Here is a 17,160-nt window from a genome sequence, read left to right on the forward strand (position 1 = left end):
ACTCAACAGAAAGCTTCTGAAGATCCCTCATATTTAACAGTACTAAGAGCTTGCAAGTGCACAGACTTGAAAACTCCACAAGACATAAACACTGTATCTCTTTCTGTCTTTAATGTTCCATAGTGATGTGGAAGATGAACTGTCTTCTGAGCTTGTGATCCGTGTCCAGAGATACTTTTTCTCTGTAATCAATGCCTGCCCCCAGTGTCTCTGCAGGAATAGTCAGAGATCATGATCTAAAGGAATTTTAGATATTCCTTCCTTGTCTGGTCTTCCCAAATCATATTTGGGCTGATTTGATTATATCTGTCTCTGGGGTGTAGTATTTTGAAGCAGTACAAAAATGATTGCAGAATTGATAACTTTTACATAATGCAATTTTTGTATCAGTGGCCCTGAGAGGCCTCATTCAAATACTTTATCAGAGTTATGAATGAGAATCTTGTAATTGGTTGAAGGACTGAACAAGGGGAGGAAGCAACAGGAAAGCTTTCCTTTCTTGTATTCTGCCTCACCATCCCTCTAGCATCAAGTCTAGCATTGGTTGAATATCATTTAAGTTTTCCTTCATGATAGAAGTCCAAGAGCTGAGCCATATTTCCAAGTTATTTTTTCAGTCCCCTACAGGAGTTTATTGATATAAAGCTCACCATGATATTACTTTAAATACTCTCACCTCATCTTCTCACCTTCTTTTGAGTCCATTTTTCCTTGCAAGGTGCAAGGAACTTCATAAGCACCAACAGAAGTCTTTTTCACCGTGTGGAACTGTCCTTCTAAACCTCTTTCTTTTCCCAACACCCCACAATTCCTGCTATAGCAGGGAGTGACTCTTGTCTCCCAAGAGATCTGGTTGTAGTCCTCTGAAGTTTTCACCCTTCATATCCCTTGACAAGATTCCTAAATTCCTTTCTTCTCACAACACAAAAGGCAAATATTCTTTCATATCATTTTGATAGTGATAAACTGACATTGATTCTCAATATGAAAATGAGAATCAGGCAAATTACTAAAAAAAAAAAAAGAGATGCTCCCTTTATTTCATGCAGGTGGGTCCATATGCAATGATGAGCTTAGGTTCTAAAGAGCAAGGGTATGTAATGCAGACAGGAAATTCACAAGCTTATAAGCAGGATTTGCAGGCTAGGATTTAGATGGAAGTGGATTTATGTGAATGGGGCTTGGACATTGCTAGATAAACTTTTGGCATTTTTCTCAAGGTACACATCCATTTCATGGGTAATAGATCTTTAACATCTAGAAAAACCAGTGCTCTGGGATATTTAGTCCTTTAAACACAAGGAAAGAGAAGATTTTTTTATCTTCTCATTCCTTATTTCTGTCCTTAGGCCTACTAAGCCTAAACTTTCAATGCCATATGATGGCTCTTCAAAATCCATTTCATCCAGAGTCTGCAGATTTTGTGTGTTTGCAATTGTGTTTTGTGTTGGACCCAAGATGTACACGTCAGTCTCTTTATTCCCAGTTCTCTTTCTCATAGTGTAAACTGTAGTCACTCAGTCGTGTCCGACTCTTTGCAGCCCCATGGACTGTGCCCTCCAGGCTCCTCTGTCCAGGAATTCTCTGGGCAAGAATACTGGAGTGGATTGCCATTTCCTTCTCCAGGGGATTGTCCCAACCCAGGGATCAAAACTGAGTCTCCTGCATTGCAGGCAGATTCTTTACTGTCTGAGTCACAAGGGAAGCCCCTCTTTCTCATAAGAATGATGAATAATAGCTTACTATGTTATACTTTTTTGGTAGTACTGCCAGATAAAATACAGGTTTTCAGTTAAATGCAAGTATCAGATAATGAGGAAATTAATTTGCATAAAGCTATGTCAAAAATATTGCATAGGGCACAGCTAGACTAAAAACTAATCCATTGTTTATGCGAAATTCAAAAAATCAAATTCATTTAGGCATTTGTTATTTTTATTTGCTTGATCTGGCCATCCTACCTTTTCAGGTAATTTGAAATTTAAAAGACTGTAGAAATTCTTGTTCTAGGAATTAAGTCCAGAAACAGAAGAGCTGTAATACAAAATACAAAAACAATCATTGAAAATATACTTGGATATATTGGAACATATATGAATTTTCAACCAGAAAAAAAAACTGGAGACATTTTTAAAAATGAATATCAATTACATTCATTTTTAGTTGCAAAACATATCTCTGGAAAGATTTTAATGAAACAGATAACTCTGGTTTTCTCTGGGAAAGAAGATTGAATTGAAGTGAGGAAAAGGTGGAACTATGTCACTGCATATTCCATTTCTCACAATTTGATTTTGAACCATTAGAAGATATTACTTGTTTAAAGTATTATACTAAAATCATTTAAAAGATAAAAAACTAAATATTTAACAAAAATGTAATGCTATGAGAAACAGTGAATTCTGGTCTTAGACGTGTGGGCTGCATGATGGATTTTTGATAGATGGGCGTTTTCCAGCAAAAGGGATTGTTAGTAAGGAAAAGTCCTGCTGAATATTGGTTGGGGCACAAGGACTGCTTCATTAGGAGTGATGTACATACAGCAACCAAACACCCTGCATCTGCTGAGACAATCCTAATTTCAAACCCTCAGTTCCATGTAGCCATTAATACCCAAGGGTTTATAAGACTAAAAGTTCTTCTGAACTTGTTCCGAAAGTCTAGTCTCTGTTGAAGTAAGTCAAGATCCAGTTAGGAAGCAGAGTGAGTTGAGGGACACAAAACTAGGTTGATGGAAAAAGAAGTGAAATAGGTGGAAGATCAAGTCCAACTTTGGTGCTGTGAAACTGAGAAACAATTGATAAATTGCCTAAAGAGGCAGACACCAATTGTTTCACTGCTATGTAATGTGGAACGAACTTCTGGTTCTCGCCTTCCTGCCAGAGTTGTTCATGGAATGTCTGCTCACCCCACCCAGGTCCACCTGCCTTCTGCCCCTCCCCCGCTGCAGAATGTTTCAGTTCCACATTCTACTGTTTGAATTCAAACATTTCCCTCCTTTACTTGGATGCTGAGCATCTGCTGGAGCAGGTCACTCTCTGGGTCTTGGTCTTGACTTTTCTCATTGAGGCTACCAGGCAGCAGTGGTCGATGTCCAAGCCTATGGAAATGGCTTCAGAAGGAGGTAAGCCTGTAGGCTGGGGTTGTGTTCCCTGCCATTTCTCAGACCTTTGAGTCCACATGTGACATTTCACTGTGGGCACACGGTTGAACTGAAGTTGAGGAAGGAGAGAGCACTGGACCCATAAGGACATCTGGGGAGACTGAAGAGCCTGAAGAAACCTGAGGCTGCACTGGGGAGGAGGGTTCATTGGAAGTGGCTCAAGGGAAATTGCCCTGGTTATGGAGAAAGGATGGCAGCAGGCAGGCTTGATTATTTCTAGAAGGAAGATAAGCCACTTTGAAACGTGTGTGTAGGAAGTGTGGGTGATCTCCTGGTGGTGACACAGGAAGGATCATGAGGAGGACCTAGCCCCATATTGTGTTTCTTAGGTACCCGAAGCTTGTCCCACCCCATGTCTTTCTGAGGGGTTTGGACTGGGGCATACTGTATCTAATTAGGCCATGGGGAGAGATAGTCTTATTAGAAAACTATTCAATGGGACTCTGTGTGGTCACACCTGAAGTGAAATTTCCTCTGAGAGCTAGGCAGGAAGTTACTCTAACTGCTGCAGTCCAGACCGTCTCCACTCCTTCCAGCTCACAGCTGACGTCTCAGTTCAGGTAACAGTTGCCTTGGCTTTGACAGGGATGGGCATCCATGTAACTTCAACCAAGACAGGCCTCAGTTTCCCAAGATGTCCTAAACTGTTCTTCCTTTTGTGGAAAAGCAGCTCTTTAGACCTACTTCATCTTGTCCAATATCTCATGGTGGACCTTTGGCATATCTTGAGAAGAAGAGTTTCTACATTTTTCATGTCACTCCTTTGTGGACAGGGAACAGATGTGGAGGGTGGTTAGGTCTGATGGAATGTCAGTGAAAGCTGATTTCCTCTTTAAAGGGGGTAAGGAGTGTAGCCCAGAAGCAGGCAGACAATCTTCTCTGTTATGAGTAAAAGTCCTATGACACCTGTTCTGATTAATTAGGTGCACGTGGCATGTAACGTGTTCTCCTGAACAGGGATGTGTTCCAGACAACTTTATCACAATGACACCTGGATCATGCCTGTTTCTCAGTTTGTCTTCACTCTGTTATTGGGAACTCAAAGGGGAAGGACCCCAGGCAGTCTATACTCCCACAACCAATGTAACATGACCATTCCCTGGTCCTTGTCTAATCCTCTGCAGCCATTCACTGGCTGTGAAATGACAGAATTTAAGGGACAGATGCCCACTTCTCAGACTCCCCACAGTTCCTGCAAAGAGAATTCCTAGAGTGATGACATGGCTCTGGGCACTGGGAAGGGGGTTGTATAACCTGGCTCATATTAACTGTCTGCTGTGGTGATTCTGATGTGCATGCTGAGCCAGTGTGTTATGGGTTTGTATCAGAATTCCATTTGAGTGATATTTTCCATTATTTTTGTTTTGTGAGGCTTGAAAAGAGTGAGAGGATTTATACTGAGCACCAGGAAAAGGAAGACTGAGGTGAAGGTGGGGCCCTAATATTTTAAACACTGCCTGTCCACAAAGGGTCTTTGGGTGCCTAGAACTTACCCTGGAGAAGGTCCTCACCTTCTAGTGCACCTGCTGAGGGGCATTTCTCACAGAGCAGATGTCCACCCAGTTCCGGATCTGGGAGACAGCCTGTGAGGTTTGGGTCCCAGGGAGTGCCTGAGGGAGGCTCTCTGAGCCAGCACTTGCTGAAGAGATTTCTTCTTGGCAGACGGCTCAGGGACCTTGGTGGCTAGGAGTGAGGTCACCAGTGGAATAATTCTCATCCAGAGGTCAGATCGTGAAAATCATTAGAAGACATGTCCATGCTGCACACACTGTCCAGATGTCCTCATCTGTGGAGATTTACACTCTGATTCTCTCCAGAGAGCCTCAGTCCCAGTGAGAGAGTCATTTCCTAGGCAGGTTGATAAGAAGTCTAGGGGTCTCCAAGGACAGAGGGGTCTGAAATTCTCAAGGAGGAAGAAAGGACAAAAAAATTTTTTCCCTCTACATTCCTTAGGATTATATAACAATAATGTATCCTGCCTGAGGACAATCTCTTAACATGTAAATTATGGGAGTAGATCTGGTGAGGTCTTTATAAGAATTATATAACAATAATGTATCCTGACAGAATGTGGTCCACTGGAGAAGGGAATGGCAAACCACTTCAGTATTCTTGCCTTAAGAACCCCATGAACAGTATGAAAAGGCAAAATGATAGGATACTGAAAGAGGAACTCCCCAGGTTGATAGGTGCCCAATATACTACTGGAGATCAGTGGAGAAATAACTCCAGAAAGAATGAAAGGATGGAGCCAAAGCAAAAATAATACCCAGTTGTGGAAGTGACTGGTGGGTGATAGAAGCAAGATCTGATGCTGTAAAGAGCAATATTGCATAGGAACCTGGAATGTTAGGTCCATGATTCAAGGCAAATTGGAATTAGTCAAACAGGAGATGGCAAGAGTAAACATTGACATTCTAGGCATCAGCGAACTAAAATGGACTGAAATGGGTGAATTTAACTCAGATGACCATTATATCTACTACTGCAGGCAGGAATCCCTTAGAAGAAATGGAGTAGCTATCATGGTCAACAAAAGAGTCCAAAATGCAGTACTTGGATGCAATCTCAAAAACGACAGAATGATCTCTGTTCATTTCCAAGGCAAACCATTCAATATCACAGTAATCCAAGTCTATGCCCCAACCAGTAATGCTGAAGAAGCTGAAGTTGAACGGTTGTATGAAGACCTACAAGACCTTTTAGAACTAACACCCAAAAAAGATGTCCTTTTCATTATAGGGGACGGGAATGCAAAAGTAGGAAGTCAAGAAACACCTGGGGTAACAGGCAAATTTGGCCTTGGAATACAGAATGAAGCAGGGCAAAGGCTAATAGAGTTTTGCCAAGAGAATGCACTGGTCATAGCAAACACCCTCTTCCAACAACACAAGAGAAGACTCTACACATGGATATCACCAGATGGTCAACACCGAAATCAGATTGATTATATTCTTTGCAGCCAAAGATGGAGAAGCTCTATACAGTCAGCAAAAACAAGACTGGGACCTGACTGTGGCTCAGATCATGAACTCCTTATTGGAAAATTCAGACTTAAATTGAAGAAAGTGGGGAAAACCACTAGACCATTCAGGTATGACCTAAATCAAATAGTTACAGAAAAACATCTATTTCTCCTTTATTGACTATGCCAAAGCCTTTGACTGTGTGGATCACAATAAACTGTGGAAAATTCTGAAAGAGATGGGAATACCAGACCACCTGACCTGCCTCTTGAGAAACCTATATGCAGGTCAGGAAGCAACAGTTAGAATTGGACATGGAACAACAGACTGGTTCCAAATAGGAAAAGGAGTACGTCAAGGCTGTATATTGACACCCTGCTTATATGCAGAGTACATCATGCGAAATGCTGGGCTGGATGAAGCACAAGCTGGAATCAAGACTGCTGGGAAAAATATCAATAACCTCAGATATGCAGATGACACCACCCTTATGGCAGAAAGTGAAGAGGAACTAAAGAGCCTCTTGAAAGTGAAAGAGAAGAGTGAAAAAGTTGGCTTAAAGCTCAACATTCATAAAACGAAGATCATGGCATCTGGTCCCATCACTTCATGGCAAATAGATGGGGAAACAGTGAAAACAGTGTCAGACTTTATTTTTTTGGGCTCCAAAATCACTGCAGATGGTGATTGCAGCCATGAAATTAAAAGACGCTTACTCCTTGGAAGGAAAGTTATGACCAACCTAGATAGCATATTCAAAAGCAGAGACATTACCTTGCCAACAAAGTTCCATCTAGTCAAGGCTATGGTTTTTCCAGTGGTCATGTATGGATGTGAGAGTTGGACTATGAAGAAAGCTGAGCGCTGAAGAATTGATGCTTTTGAACTGTGGTGTTGGAGAAGACTCTTGAGAGTCCCTTGGACTGCAAGGAGATCCAACCAGTCCATTCTAAAGATCAGTCCTGGGTGTTCATTGGAAGGACTGATGCTAAAGCTGAAACTCCAATACTTTGGCCACCTCATGCAGAGTTGACTCATTGGAAAAGACTCTGATGCTGAGAAAGATTGAGGGCAGGAGGAGAAGGGGACAACAGAGGATGAGATGGCTGGATGGCATCACCGACTTGATGCACATGAGTTTGGGTGAACTCTGGGAGTTGGTGATGGACAGGGAGGCCTGGTGTGCTGCAAATCATGGGGTTGCAAAGAGTCGGACACGACTGAGCGACTGAACTGAACTGAACTGAATGTATCCTGCCTGAGGACAGTCTCTGGATTAAACCCTCTGGCTAATCCTGTTATCTTAAAATGTAAATTATGGGAGTAGGTCTTTACAACCTCCAGACATTCTTTTGATTCATTAGTGAGTATATAACTCCACTGCTAACACTAGCAAGGAGGTACTCTTTCTGCCCCCTTCTGATGCCTATGTCAGAAGCTTTCTCTATCTCCTTTATACTTTAAAAAAACTTTATTACACAAAATCTCTGAGCAGTCAAGCCTCATCTCTGGCCCCGGATTGAATTATTCTCCTCCGGAGGCCAAGAATCCCAGCATCTTTTCGTGGTTCAGCAACAACCTTTCATCTGTTGCCCATTCTCCTCCTCCATTCAAATCTTTCCTTTGTCTCAACAGCATCTCCAGAGCTGGGAACAGATGTGGCCGTGACCCCTGGTGCCTCCTTGCCTCCTTTCAGGACAATGCCCTTTCCTCCACCCATTCCTGGCCCCCAAAACTGGCCACCCTGGGAGCAACACCTGCCACCTTCCATGACCCCATCATTCCCTCCTGGTGGCACTCAGCTGCTGCCAGCTTTTCCAAGGACACCTTTGGTGCCCAATGCTGGCCATGGCCCCAGTGCCCCTGGGGCTTGCAACATCATTGTCCAAGTCAGGTCAAAAGGAAGGCCAGTGGAGCACCCGCAGACTCAGACCTTTGTCCTTACTCAGGCTCCCCTCAACTGGAGCACTCCAGGGCCCCTCAGCAGGAGTACTTCATGTCCTGTCCCCCTATTCTTAACAACCCCTGCGATGGAGACCATTGTGACTGCCCCAGCTGTTGGAGTAGCTCAGTCTGGCAAGGGAAGCTGGACCCCAGGCTTTCTACCTCAAGCTCCACTACCAGCTGCCCAGCTGGCCCCCATCATTCCCCAAGTGAACTTGGGGCCACAGTCACATGGCACTTCCAGGGAGGGCAGCCTGGCCACCAACCAGTCCAAGGCCTCGCAGGACTCCTGTAACCCCAAGAGCGTGTATGAGAACTTCCGATGTTGGCAGCGCTTCAAGTCTCTGGCCCGGAGACACCTTCCCCAGAGTCCTGATGCTGAAGCTCTTTCCTGCTTTCTCATGTGAGTGAACAGCCAGGGGGTCATGAGGTTATCAGAGCTTTTAGATAAAAACGAACTGGGGGGTGGATGCTCAGATTAGGTTTGTAGGGATACCAGGAAGAAAGTCTGAGGGTGATGTCCCTGCTGTGAGAAGGCACATTTTGGTCCTACACATCACCATGCAAGTTCCTGACATCCTTTCAGTACCTTATCTCAGTTATATCACTGCCTTGTGAGTACAGCCAACTTGACTTTCCATGATGCTCATGGTGATGTTGATGAAGACTTGTAGCCAGAGAGGGTTTTGGTGTGAGGTGAGGAGCCACAGATGGGATGCTGCACTCCTTTGTGGTGCCATATCCTTTCACACAGGACTTGAGTGTCCATGGTCAGGGGATGTCCCTTCAGAAAGGAGAGGGAGTGCAAGGTCCAGGATAGAGCTCTATGCATGCCTCAAGAACAAGAACCTCCTTGTTCTGGAGAATTCTTAGAACTGGGTGGTGGTAGAGCTCACAGGGCATGTGCTCTCTCCTCCTAGAGCTGGGAGCCTGGCAGGCATTTCCCTCCTAAACCTCAGTTCCCTTGTAAAAAAAAAAAAAGGGGGGGGGGACAATTGCACTTAACTCAGAGAACAGTGCAGAAGACTCTTTAGGCTAATCTATGAAGTGTTAGCAGACTGCCTGGCACATGCCATGCCTCACTGATGATAGGGATTTTTATAGTGAAAAGGCAATCTTGCAAAGGAAGGAGCCCTCACAAGGCTCCCTGTCCCAGCCTTAGCCTGGGAATGGATGGCCATCCTCCAGTGAGAGTGAGGCGGTGATGGCAGCAGCAGGAAGGCTTGTCCTTGCTCTCTCAGGCCTGTCTCTCACCTTCCTGATGCTCAGTCATGCTATCTTGGGTTATGTGGTCCAAGTTGCTGGGTGGAATCAGATGAGTGGAGACTGGGCTGGACTCTGAAACAGACCCTGATGGCTTACAGCCCAGTGCTTCGGTCCCTGGCTCGCCTGAAGCCCACCATGACGCTGGAGGAGGGACTGTGGCGGGCTGTGCAGGAATGGCAGCACAGAAGCAACTTTGACCGGATGATCTACTATGAGATGGCCAGAAAGTGAGTCAGCATCCTGGGCCCTAGAGCTGTGTGGTGGGTAAGAGGGGTGGGTGAGGGTTAGACCTCAGGTCAGGGTCTGGCTGTGGGCATGCTCATCAAGCAGGATAGAGGAGGGCTGTCACTCAGCACAGGGCCCCCACAGTCCAGATGCCCTACTCCGTTCCAGAACCCCTCTCTCATCTTGAGAGCGTGGGACTTCAGTACTTCCTCCAGCAGCACCTCTGATCTCCCCTGATGGTGACCTACCTTTGGCTTGACATGAAGGTCTCAGGATGGGTTTGGGTAAAGCTTTGAGCCCAGGAAGGGTCCAACCCCAGCCATAGGGGCTGTGCAGGGGCATGCTCTCCACCCACCAGCCTGCTGCTTCCTTAGTGGTGGGTGGCTGGCAGCCACTGACATAGAATTTGGGACCCCCTCTTCTCGTGAAAAGTGGCTGGAGTGGGTACCCTGATCTCCCTGAAGAGGCTGGGGAAGCCAGCATGTCATCAGCCCAAACGTCTCTGGCCATTCCAGTATTTTCTCCACGGCAATCTTTTTAGTTTAAAAAATAGAACCAAACAAACATCTCTCAGAGGAAAGGAAAGCCTCTCCTCTAAGCTTAGCAGTCAAATCCTCCAACCTTTCCTGGGCCCTGTCTCCAGGCTTATGTTCCAGGACTCTCAGCCCCTGTCCAGGGTCCTGGATTCAGCAAGGACTGCTTTGGGGACATGTGCCTGATTCAGCCTCTGGCCATCAGCCCTTCATATAGTTCTGGATGGGAATGGGGGCATGAGGAGAGTCCCCTGTGGGTCTGCCTGTGTCCTGAGGGCCTGGTTCAATTAGGCAGCCTCGGTCTATGCTCTTGAGTGCCCTCCAAGTGCTGGTGGGGCAGGAAGAGTCCCAGATGTCGAGTCAGTTCCAGGAGAGCCCTCTGCTGGGAATAGTACCTCCCAGGGCCCTGTCCACCCCAAGACACACCCTCTCCCAGCCCCTCATTCTGTGTTGCCTTTGTTCCCGGCTCCAAAGCCCAGGCCTTTTTCTCAGTGTGCCGTATGCCTCCATCACTCCCAGGTTCATGGAATTTGAGGCAGAAGAGGTGATGCAGATTCAGAAGTTACAGTGGATGCAGGGGGTGCAAGGCCTGCCTCCTCCAGTCCCACCGAAGCTGGATCCTCAGGGGTCCTCAGCCCTGACAGTGTGCCCTCAGCCAGGCACCCATGTTCCCAGTGGAGTTCAAAGCAAAGGTAACGTGGGCCAAGGGATGACCACTGGCCCCATTTGGATCCTTTTCCTTCAAGAGGGTCATTAGTCTTTCAACCAGAACAGCCAGTAAGACAGGGTCTCAGTTGTCCTTTGTCACTGCTGCTGCTGCTGCTGGGTCGCTTCAGTCGTGTCTGACTCTGTGCGACCCCATAGACGGCAGCCCACCAGGCTCCCCCGTCCCTGGGATTCTCCAGGCAAGAACCCTGGAGTGGGTTGCCATTTCCTTTGTCACTACAGGGTATTATCTCCATCAGTTTAATAACTCCTCTTTCACCTCCCTGTCAAAAGACCCCACACAAAGTGGGCTTGTTAGGGATACCCTGAAGAATCAAGGTTCCACATTCCTCACAGGACTCTCTTAGATGGCCCCCTCCCCCTCCCACTGTGCATGAGGCTTCAGGTGGTGCTAACCCTGCCCACCCCTAAGTCACTGACCCCCAAACACTGCCCACTCCAGCGCGTGCTCAGTGGTCAGGAGGTGGACGCAGAAGCCCCTCACCTTCCTTCCCTCTTTCCTGCTCTGCCTCAGCCAGTGCTCCCCGGAAGGCCGGGCCCCGGGCCCATCCCACCCGCTCGCAGCCACACAGAGCCCAGCGGCACCCGGGGACCAAGGCCCCCGAGGAGATTCCCCCTGAGGCTGTGAGAGAGTATGTGAACATCATGGAGGTGCTGGTGGGGCCCATCCACTCAGCCACGGGCAAGTCAGAGGCAGAATGTGGAAAGGATGAGGATGAGCTGAAGCAGGAAGAGGACGGGACCTATGCAGACCCGGATCTCCTGAGCTACATTGATAAGCTGTGTTCCCAGGAAGAGTTCGTCACCAAGGTGGGCTGGGCATGGAGCCTGGGGTCGACAAGATTCCAAGGCATGGAGCTCTCAGCACCCAAGATCTGGGTTCTGCCCAGGCCAATGGGACTGAAGCTCTGTTCATGTGCTTTGTGTGTGTGTCCATATGTGTGTGGAGTGTGTGTATGCACATGTATGAGTGTCCATGTCTGTGTCTGTCTGTGTGTATGCCTTCATATGTCTGTATAAGTATGTATATATGTGCTTTTTTATTGGAGTATAATTGCTTCACAATGTTCTGTCAGCTTCTGCTGTACAGCACGTGAATCATCCATATGTATACATATATCCCCCACCCCTCACTCTTGAGCATCCACCCCACCCCCACTAGAGAACAGGAGTGGGTCTCTACTTTTCACTTTCCTCTAGGTCTTCTTGGCTCCCAGGCCATTCCTGGCCAAGAATGCTCACAGCCTTTTCCTTCTGTTCCAGGTAGAGGCAATCATTCACCCTCGATTCCTGGCAGACTTGCTTTCCCCAGAACCACAACTGGATCCCTTGGCACTAGCTGAGGAGCTGGAACAGGAGGAAGGCCTCACCCCTGAGGAGGTGAGCAGGAGAGGGAGGGATACTTATGGAGCCTGTGGGTGGGGACCCCATGTGACCCAGGGGAGCCAGGGGAGGGAGGGACCCCAGGTAGAACAGGGGAGACAAGGGTCTCCCAGGTAAACCAGGGCATGGGGGACCCTGGTGAGCAAGGGAGACATAGAACCCCAGAGCAGGAGGCTTCCATGGCTCTGTCCATCCCTCCCCTGCCTGGGACATCTGGCCTGGAGGAGAGCCTGCTCTGGGGTAGGTGCAGTGCTGGGTGATAGGAGGGAGAGGATAGGGAGCTGGGGTGGGTGATGGGGGAGGAAAGGACACAAAGCTGGGAACAAGGTGCAGGAGGCCAGCAGGAACACCACAGTGTCTACATTTGGATTTGAGTCTCAGGGTCGCCCCTCCTCTCCACCCCACCCGGGGCCATGTCCCACTGCCCACGGCTCCTCCTCTCACATGTGGGTGTGCAGAGCAGTTATTGCCCTCTTCTCTCCTACCAGCTGGTGCAGAAACGACTCCTGGCCTTGAAGGAAGACAAGGGAGTGCGGACACCCAGCAGTCAAAGTGTACCCGAAGTGGACTCAAGTCCTTCTGAGTCTGACGCCAGCAAAGATGCCCAGAGATATGATCAAGGCCCCCAGCTAGGGGTCAGACATGAAGCCTGCCCACCAGAGGTTGATTTCGAGGCTGTTCACAGGTTCAGCCAAGCAAACACTGGCCTATCCAGGGCCAAAGACCTTGTTCCCTCTCCGGGACAGCAGGAGTTGCCTCCATTCCAGCCAGGACAACCCTCCCCTCCCCAGGGTCAGAGGTGCACTGGCCCTCAGCCAGGACCCAGGGATACCTCAGTTCTCAGAAAGGCCTTTCCAATTCTGGGGGCCCGAGGGCCCAGGGACGGGTCCAGCGAGGATGAGGAGGAGCTCCCCAGCTTGGCCTTTCTCTTGGCCTCGCAGCACAGCCTGCTGCCCTGGAGGCTGTCCCAGAGTCCTGTCCCTGCCTCAGGCCAGGCCCCCTCCTCTCAGAGAATAGGCCTCAGCCCAGCTCCTCTGGCTGCTGCCAAGTCTAGGAAGCAGGCTCTGTGTGGAGGCTCAGCTGCTGTTGAGATGCTGCCTGGCCTGGGGGCTGGGCTCGAGGTCTCTGAGAGCCCAGCCCTGGCTCTGGGACTGGTTCGCCCCTCACAGCTAAGAAAGAGAAAGTGTGACCCATTTGTCACAGGAAGGAAGAGGAATCGGCTCTGCAGCCAGTAGGGAACAGTGGGCCAGCCCCAAGGGGAGCCTAGGGCTCCTCAGCTCGTGGGTGATCCTGGCTGCTGTTGGAGGAAGGGACTCCAGGGCAGGGAGGGGATTGGGCTTGTGGGAGCTTCAAGAGGTGGGGGAGGTGGATCTGGGTGGGCATGGGTGGCAGCAGGATCTTTGGAGAAATGTATGTAAAATGTGAATAAACATAGTTTTGTTGGGAAATGCTCTTGGGTCACCGTCTTCTTATTCGTGTCTGCTCTGCTCCACAGAGAGGGGTCCTGACAGGAAGGAAGGACCAGGGAGGTCACAGGTGCTGTGGGCCTCCAGGTGGCCAAGTCTTGCCTCCACACAGACAAGGACTCCTCAGGCGGCTCCTGAGAGCTCTCAGCTCTCATCCTCCACAGGAACCTCCTCATCATCCCCTTCTCTAAAGCCAGCTTGGCTTGAGACCTTGGGGACATCTGTACCATCATCTGCATCCCTGGACAATCTAGAGATGGAGAGCTGCTGTCCTGCCCTCAGCCCTCTGGACACTAAGCAGTTTCCAGGATGGAGCCTGGTGACAGCTTTTGTCTTTAGGGAGCTTCGCTCTGCTTCCTGAAGCAGCCAGATGAAGGGGCTGGGCTGATCCTCTGCTCATCCAGGGTTTCCTGTGTGGTGGCCTGACCAGAGAGGAAGAATCTCGGTCATAGGGTCTGGATCGTCTGCCTCTCTGCCTGGCTGGAGGGTGAGCACCCTCTAGTCTCAGAGGGATTACTGCAGTGTGGAGAGTGGTGGAGGCAGCTACCTCTTAGTCCCAGTGAGGATGAAACAGGGGAAATGGGTGAGAGGAAATTCATGGGGTGCCCATTAAAGCTGTGTATAAGGAAAATGACAGCTGGGCCCCTTTCTGGAATTTATGGGAATTTTGTGCAGGAGTGTCTTGTTCAGGGGAGGGAGGGGACCCATCTTGCTGTGGCTATGGGGACTGACCTTAGGGGCCCAGGGTTCTGCAAAGACATCCCACAACTACTGTCCCTTCCCTTCCCACCCATGGCTGGACATGTGTGTGTATTGGGGTCAACACTGATCTATATTCACACATGAGACAGTTCTTCCTAACAACATATGGCCCAGGGAATCTGGCCTTGAAGGCCAGCGGAATTTGATTATAGGACTTTCACAGGCCTGGGGCAACAGACACTCCAGTCTTGGAAGGCATAAACAAAATCTGGCACGCACCAAGACCCAGAGGAAAGGAGCGGTGACCCCACAAGAGACTGAACCAAAACTACCTGCTATTGTTGGAGGGTCTCCTGCAGAGGCATGGGTGGTAGGGGCTCCACCATTGTATCATTACTGGTCAAAAGAAAAATAATGGAATTCTATATCATCAAAACTACCATTTAATAGAAAAACCTGTAATGACTTTTTATAATCCAGATGCATATCAGAATTATCTTGGAAATTTTTGAAAAATACAAATACTCAAGCACTGTTTTTTAAAATTTTTTCCCAGAGCTTCAGATATGTTTCTAATGAACATTGAGTTCAGTTCAGTTCAGTCGTTTCAGTCGTGTCTGACTCTTTGAGACTTCATGGACTGCAGCACGCCAGGCCTCCCTGTCCATCACTAACTCCCAGAGCTTACTCAAACTCATATCCATTGAGTCAGTGATGCCATCCAACCATCTCATCCTCTGTTGTCCCCTTCTTCTCCCACCTTCAATCTTTCCTAGCATCCGGGTCTTTTCAAATGAGTCTGTTCTTTGAATCAGGTGGCCAGAGTATTGGAGTTTCCGCTTCAGCATCCATCCTTCCAATGAATATTCAGGACTGATTTCCTTTAGGATGGACTGGTTGGATCTCCTTGCAGTCCAAGGGACTCTCAAGAGTCTTTTCTAACACCACAGTTCAAAAGCATCAATTTTTCGGTGGTCAGCTTTTTTTATAGTCCAACTCTCACATTCATATATGACTACTGGAAAAACCATAGCTTTGACTGGATGGACCTTTGTTGGCAAAGTAATGTCTCTGTTTTTTAATATGCTGTCTGCTACTGCTGCTGCTAAGTCACTTCAGTCGTGTCCGACTCTGTGCGACCCCATAGACGGCAGCCCACCACGCTTCCCCATCCCTGGAATTCTCCAGGCAAGAACACTGGAGTGGGTTGCCATTTCCTTCTCCAATGTATGAAAGTGAAAAATGAAAGTGAAAGTGAAGTTGTGTCTGACTCCTAGCGACCCCATGGACTGCAGCCTACCAGGCTCCTCCGTCCATGGGATTTTCCAGGCAAAAGTACTGGAGTGGGGTGCTATTGCCTTCTCCGAATATGCTGTTTAGGTTGGTCATAATTTTTCTTCCAAGGAGCAAGCGTCTTTTAATTTCAAGGTTGCAGTCACCATCTGCAGTGATTTTGGAGCCCCCCAAAATAAAGTCTGACACTGTTTCCCCATCTATTTCCCATGAAGGGTTGGGACCAGATGCGTGATCTTAGTTTTTTAAATGCTGAGTTTTAAGCCAACTTTTTCACTCTCCTCTTTCACTTGCATCAAGAGGCTCTTTAGTTCTTCTTCACTTTCTGCCATAAGGGTGGTGTCATCTGAGTATATGAGGTTACTGATATTTCTCCTGGCAATCTTGATTTCAGCTTGTGCTTCATCCAGCCCAGCATTTCGCATAATGTACTCTGCATATAAGTAAAATAAGCAGGGTGACAATATACAGCCTTGACGTACTCCTTTCTCTATTTGGAATCAGTCTATTGTTCCATGTCCAGTTTTAACTGTTGTTTCTTGACCTGCATACAGATTTCTCAAGAGGCAGGTCAGATGGTCTGGTATTCCCATCTCTTGAAGAATTTTCCACAGTTTGTTGTGATCCACACAGTCAAATGCTTTGGCATAGTCAATAAAGCAGAAGTAGATGTTTTTCTGGAACTCTCTTGCTTTTTCAATGATCCAACAGATGTTGGAACATATCTGGACTATATAAGGCTCTTTTATCTAGTTTGTTTAACTTTTTGTATTTCATATTCAGGGCTCCCATTTCATTTAGTCTATGTTTTCTAATTTCTCCATCTCTTCTTTTTTCTTGGTGTTCTTCCTCAAGCCTTTATCAAGTGTAGTAGAAAAGCTCTTGTGTACATATATATAAATAATATGTATAATATATGTATTTTAGAAAACTTATTAATTTTTGCCTAACTAAAAAATTTACAACATTTTGATTCCACTTGTTTGACTTAGTGTAAATAGAATGCTAGTTTTCTAATTTAAAAAATAGATATATAATAAGCAGCAAAGGTTTACTATATAGCACAAGGAATTATAGTCAATATCTTATAGCAACCTATAATGGAAAACAATTTAAAAAATAATATATATGTATATGTATAACTGAATCACACACAAAAAATAATTCTACTTTTTGAAATTTAGTAATGTTTATCTTTTGTCCAGTTTTTCTAATCATCCTATGAACATCTAATAGCAACGTGTGAGATACAAAATTTTAAGTATGTCTGTATAGGATATAAGATTAATATAAATTAATATAAATAGAAATCTATTATATTTAAATTATTAATGACATCATTCAAGATGCTTCTATTCTTATTTTTATGCACTTAATAAAATATTCTCAGAGAAATGTGAGTATGCCTCACTATGATTATATTTATTTTTCTTTTCCCTTATATTTCTTCTAATTTTTGCCTTATGTATCTTTGTGTCTTTGATGTTAGGTGC

General features: G+C 46.8%; 1 protein-coding gene across 1 annotated transcript; it reads left to right on the forward strand.

Moving 5' to 3' along the window:
- The first annotated feature begins 3,090 nt into the window (after window positions 1-3,090).
- LOC129651014 (NUT family member 2D-like) lies at window positions 3,091-13,441 on the forward strand. The gene is made up of 7 exons (XM_055579746.1): window positions 3,091-3,124; window positions 7,765-8,476; window positions 9,438-9,566; window positions 10,617-10,789; window positions 11,338-11,633; window positions 12,087-12,203; window positions 12,695-13,441. The coding sequence occupies exons 1-7, from the start codon at window positions 3,091-3,093 to the stop codon at window positions 13,439-13,441; spliced, it is 2,208 nt and encodes a 735-aa protein (XP_055435721.1).
- The last annotated feature ends 3,719 nt before the right edge of the window (window positions 13,442-17,160 follow it).

The sequence above is a fragment of the Bubalus kerabau genome, chromosome 4 (genome assembly GCF_029407905.1).
Source record: "Bubalus kerabau isolate K-KA32 ecotype Philippines breed swamp buffalo chromosome 4, PCC_UOA_SB_1v2, whole genome shotgun sequence".
Lineage (NCBI taxonomy): Eukaryota > Metazoa > Chordata > Mammalia > Artiodactyla > Bovidae > Bubalus > Bubalus kerabau.

Excerpts from the sequence above, each read along its gene's own strand:
- LOC129651014 (XM_055579746.1), top strand. The coding sequence starts at position 3,091 with ATGTCCAAGCCTATGGAAATGGCTTCAGAAGGAG. Across the intron at positions 8,477-9,437 it reads GCTCTTTCCTGCTTTCTCAT|CCCAGTGCTTCGGTCCCTGG; the intron begins GTGAGTGAACAG and ends GATGGCTTACAG. Across the intron at positions 12,204-12,694 it reads AAGGCCTCACCCCTGAGGAG|CTGGTGCAGAAACGACTCCT; the intron begins GTGAGCAGGAGA and ends CTCTCCTACCAG.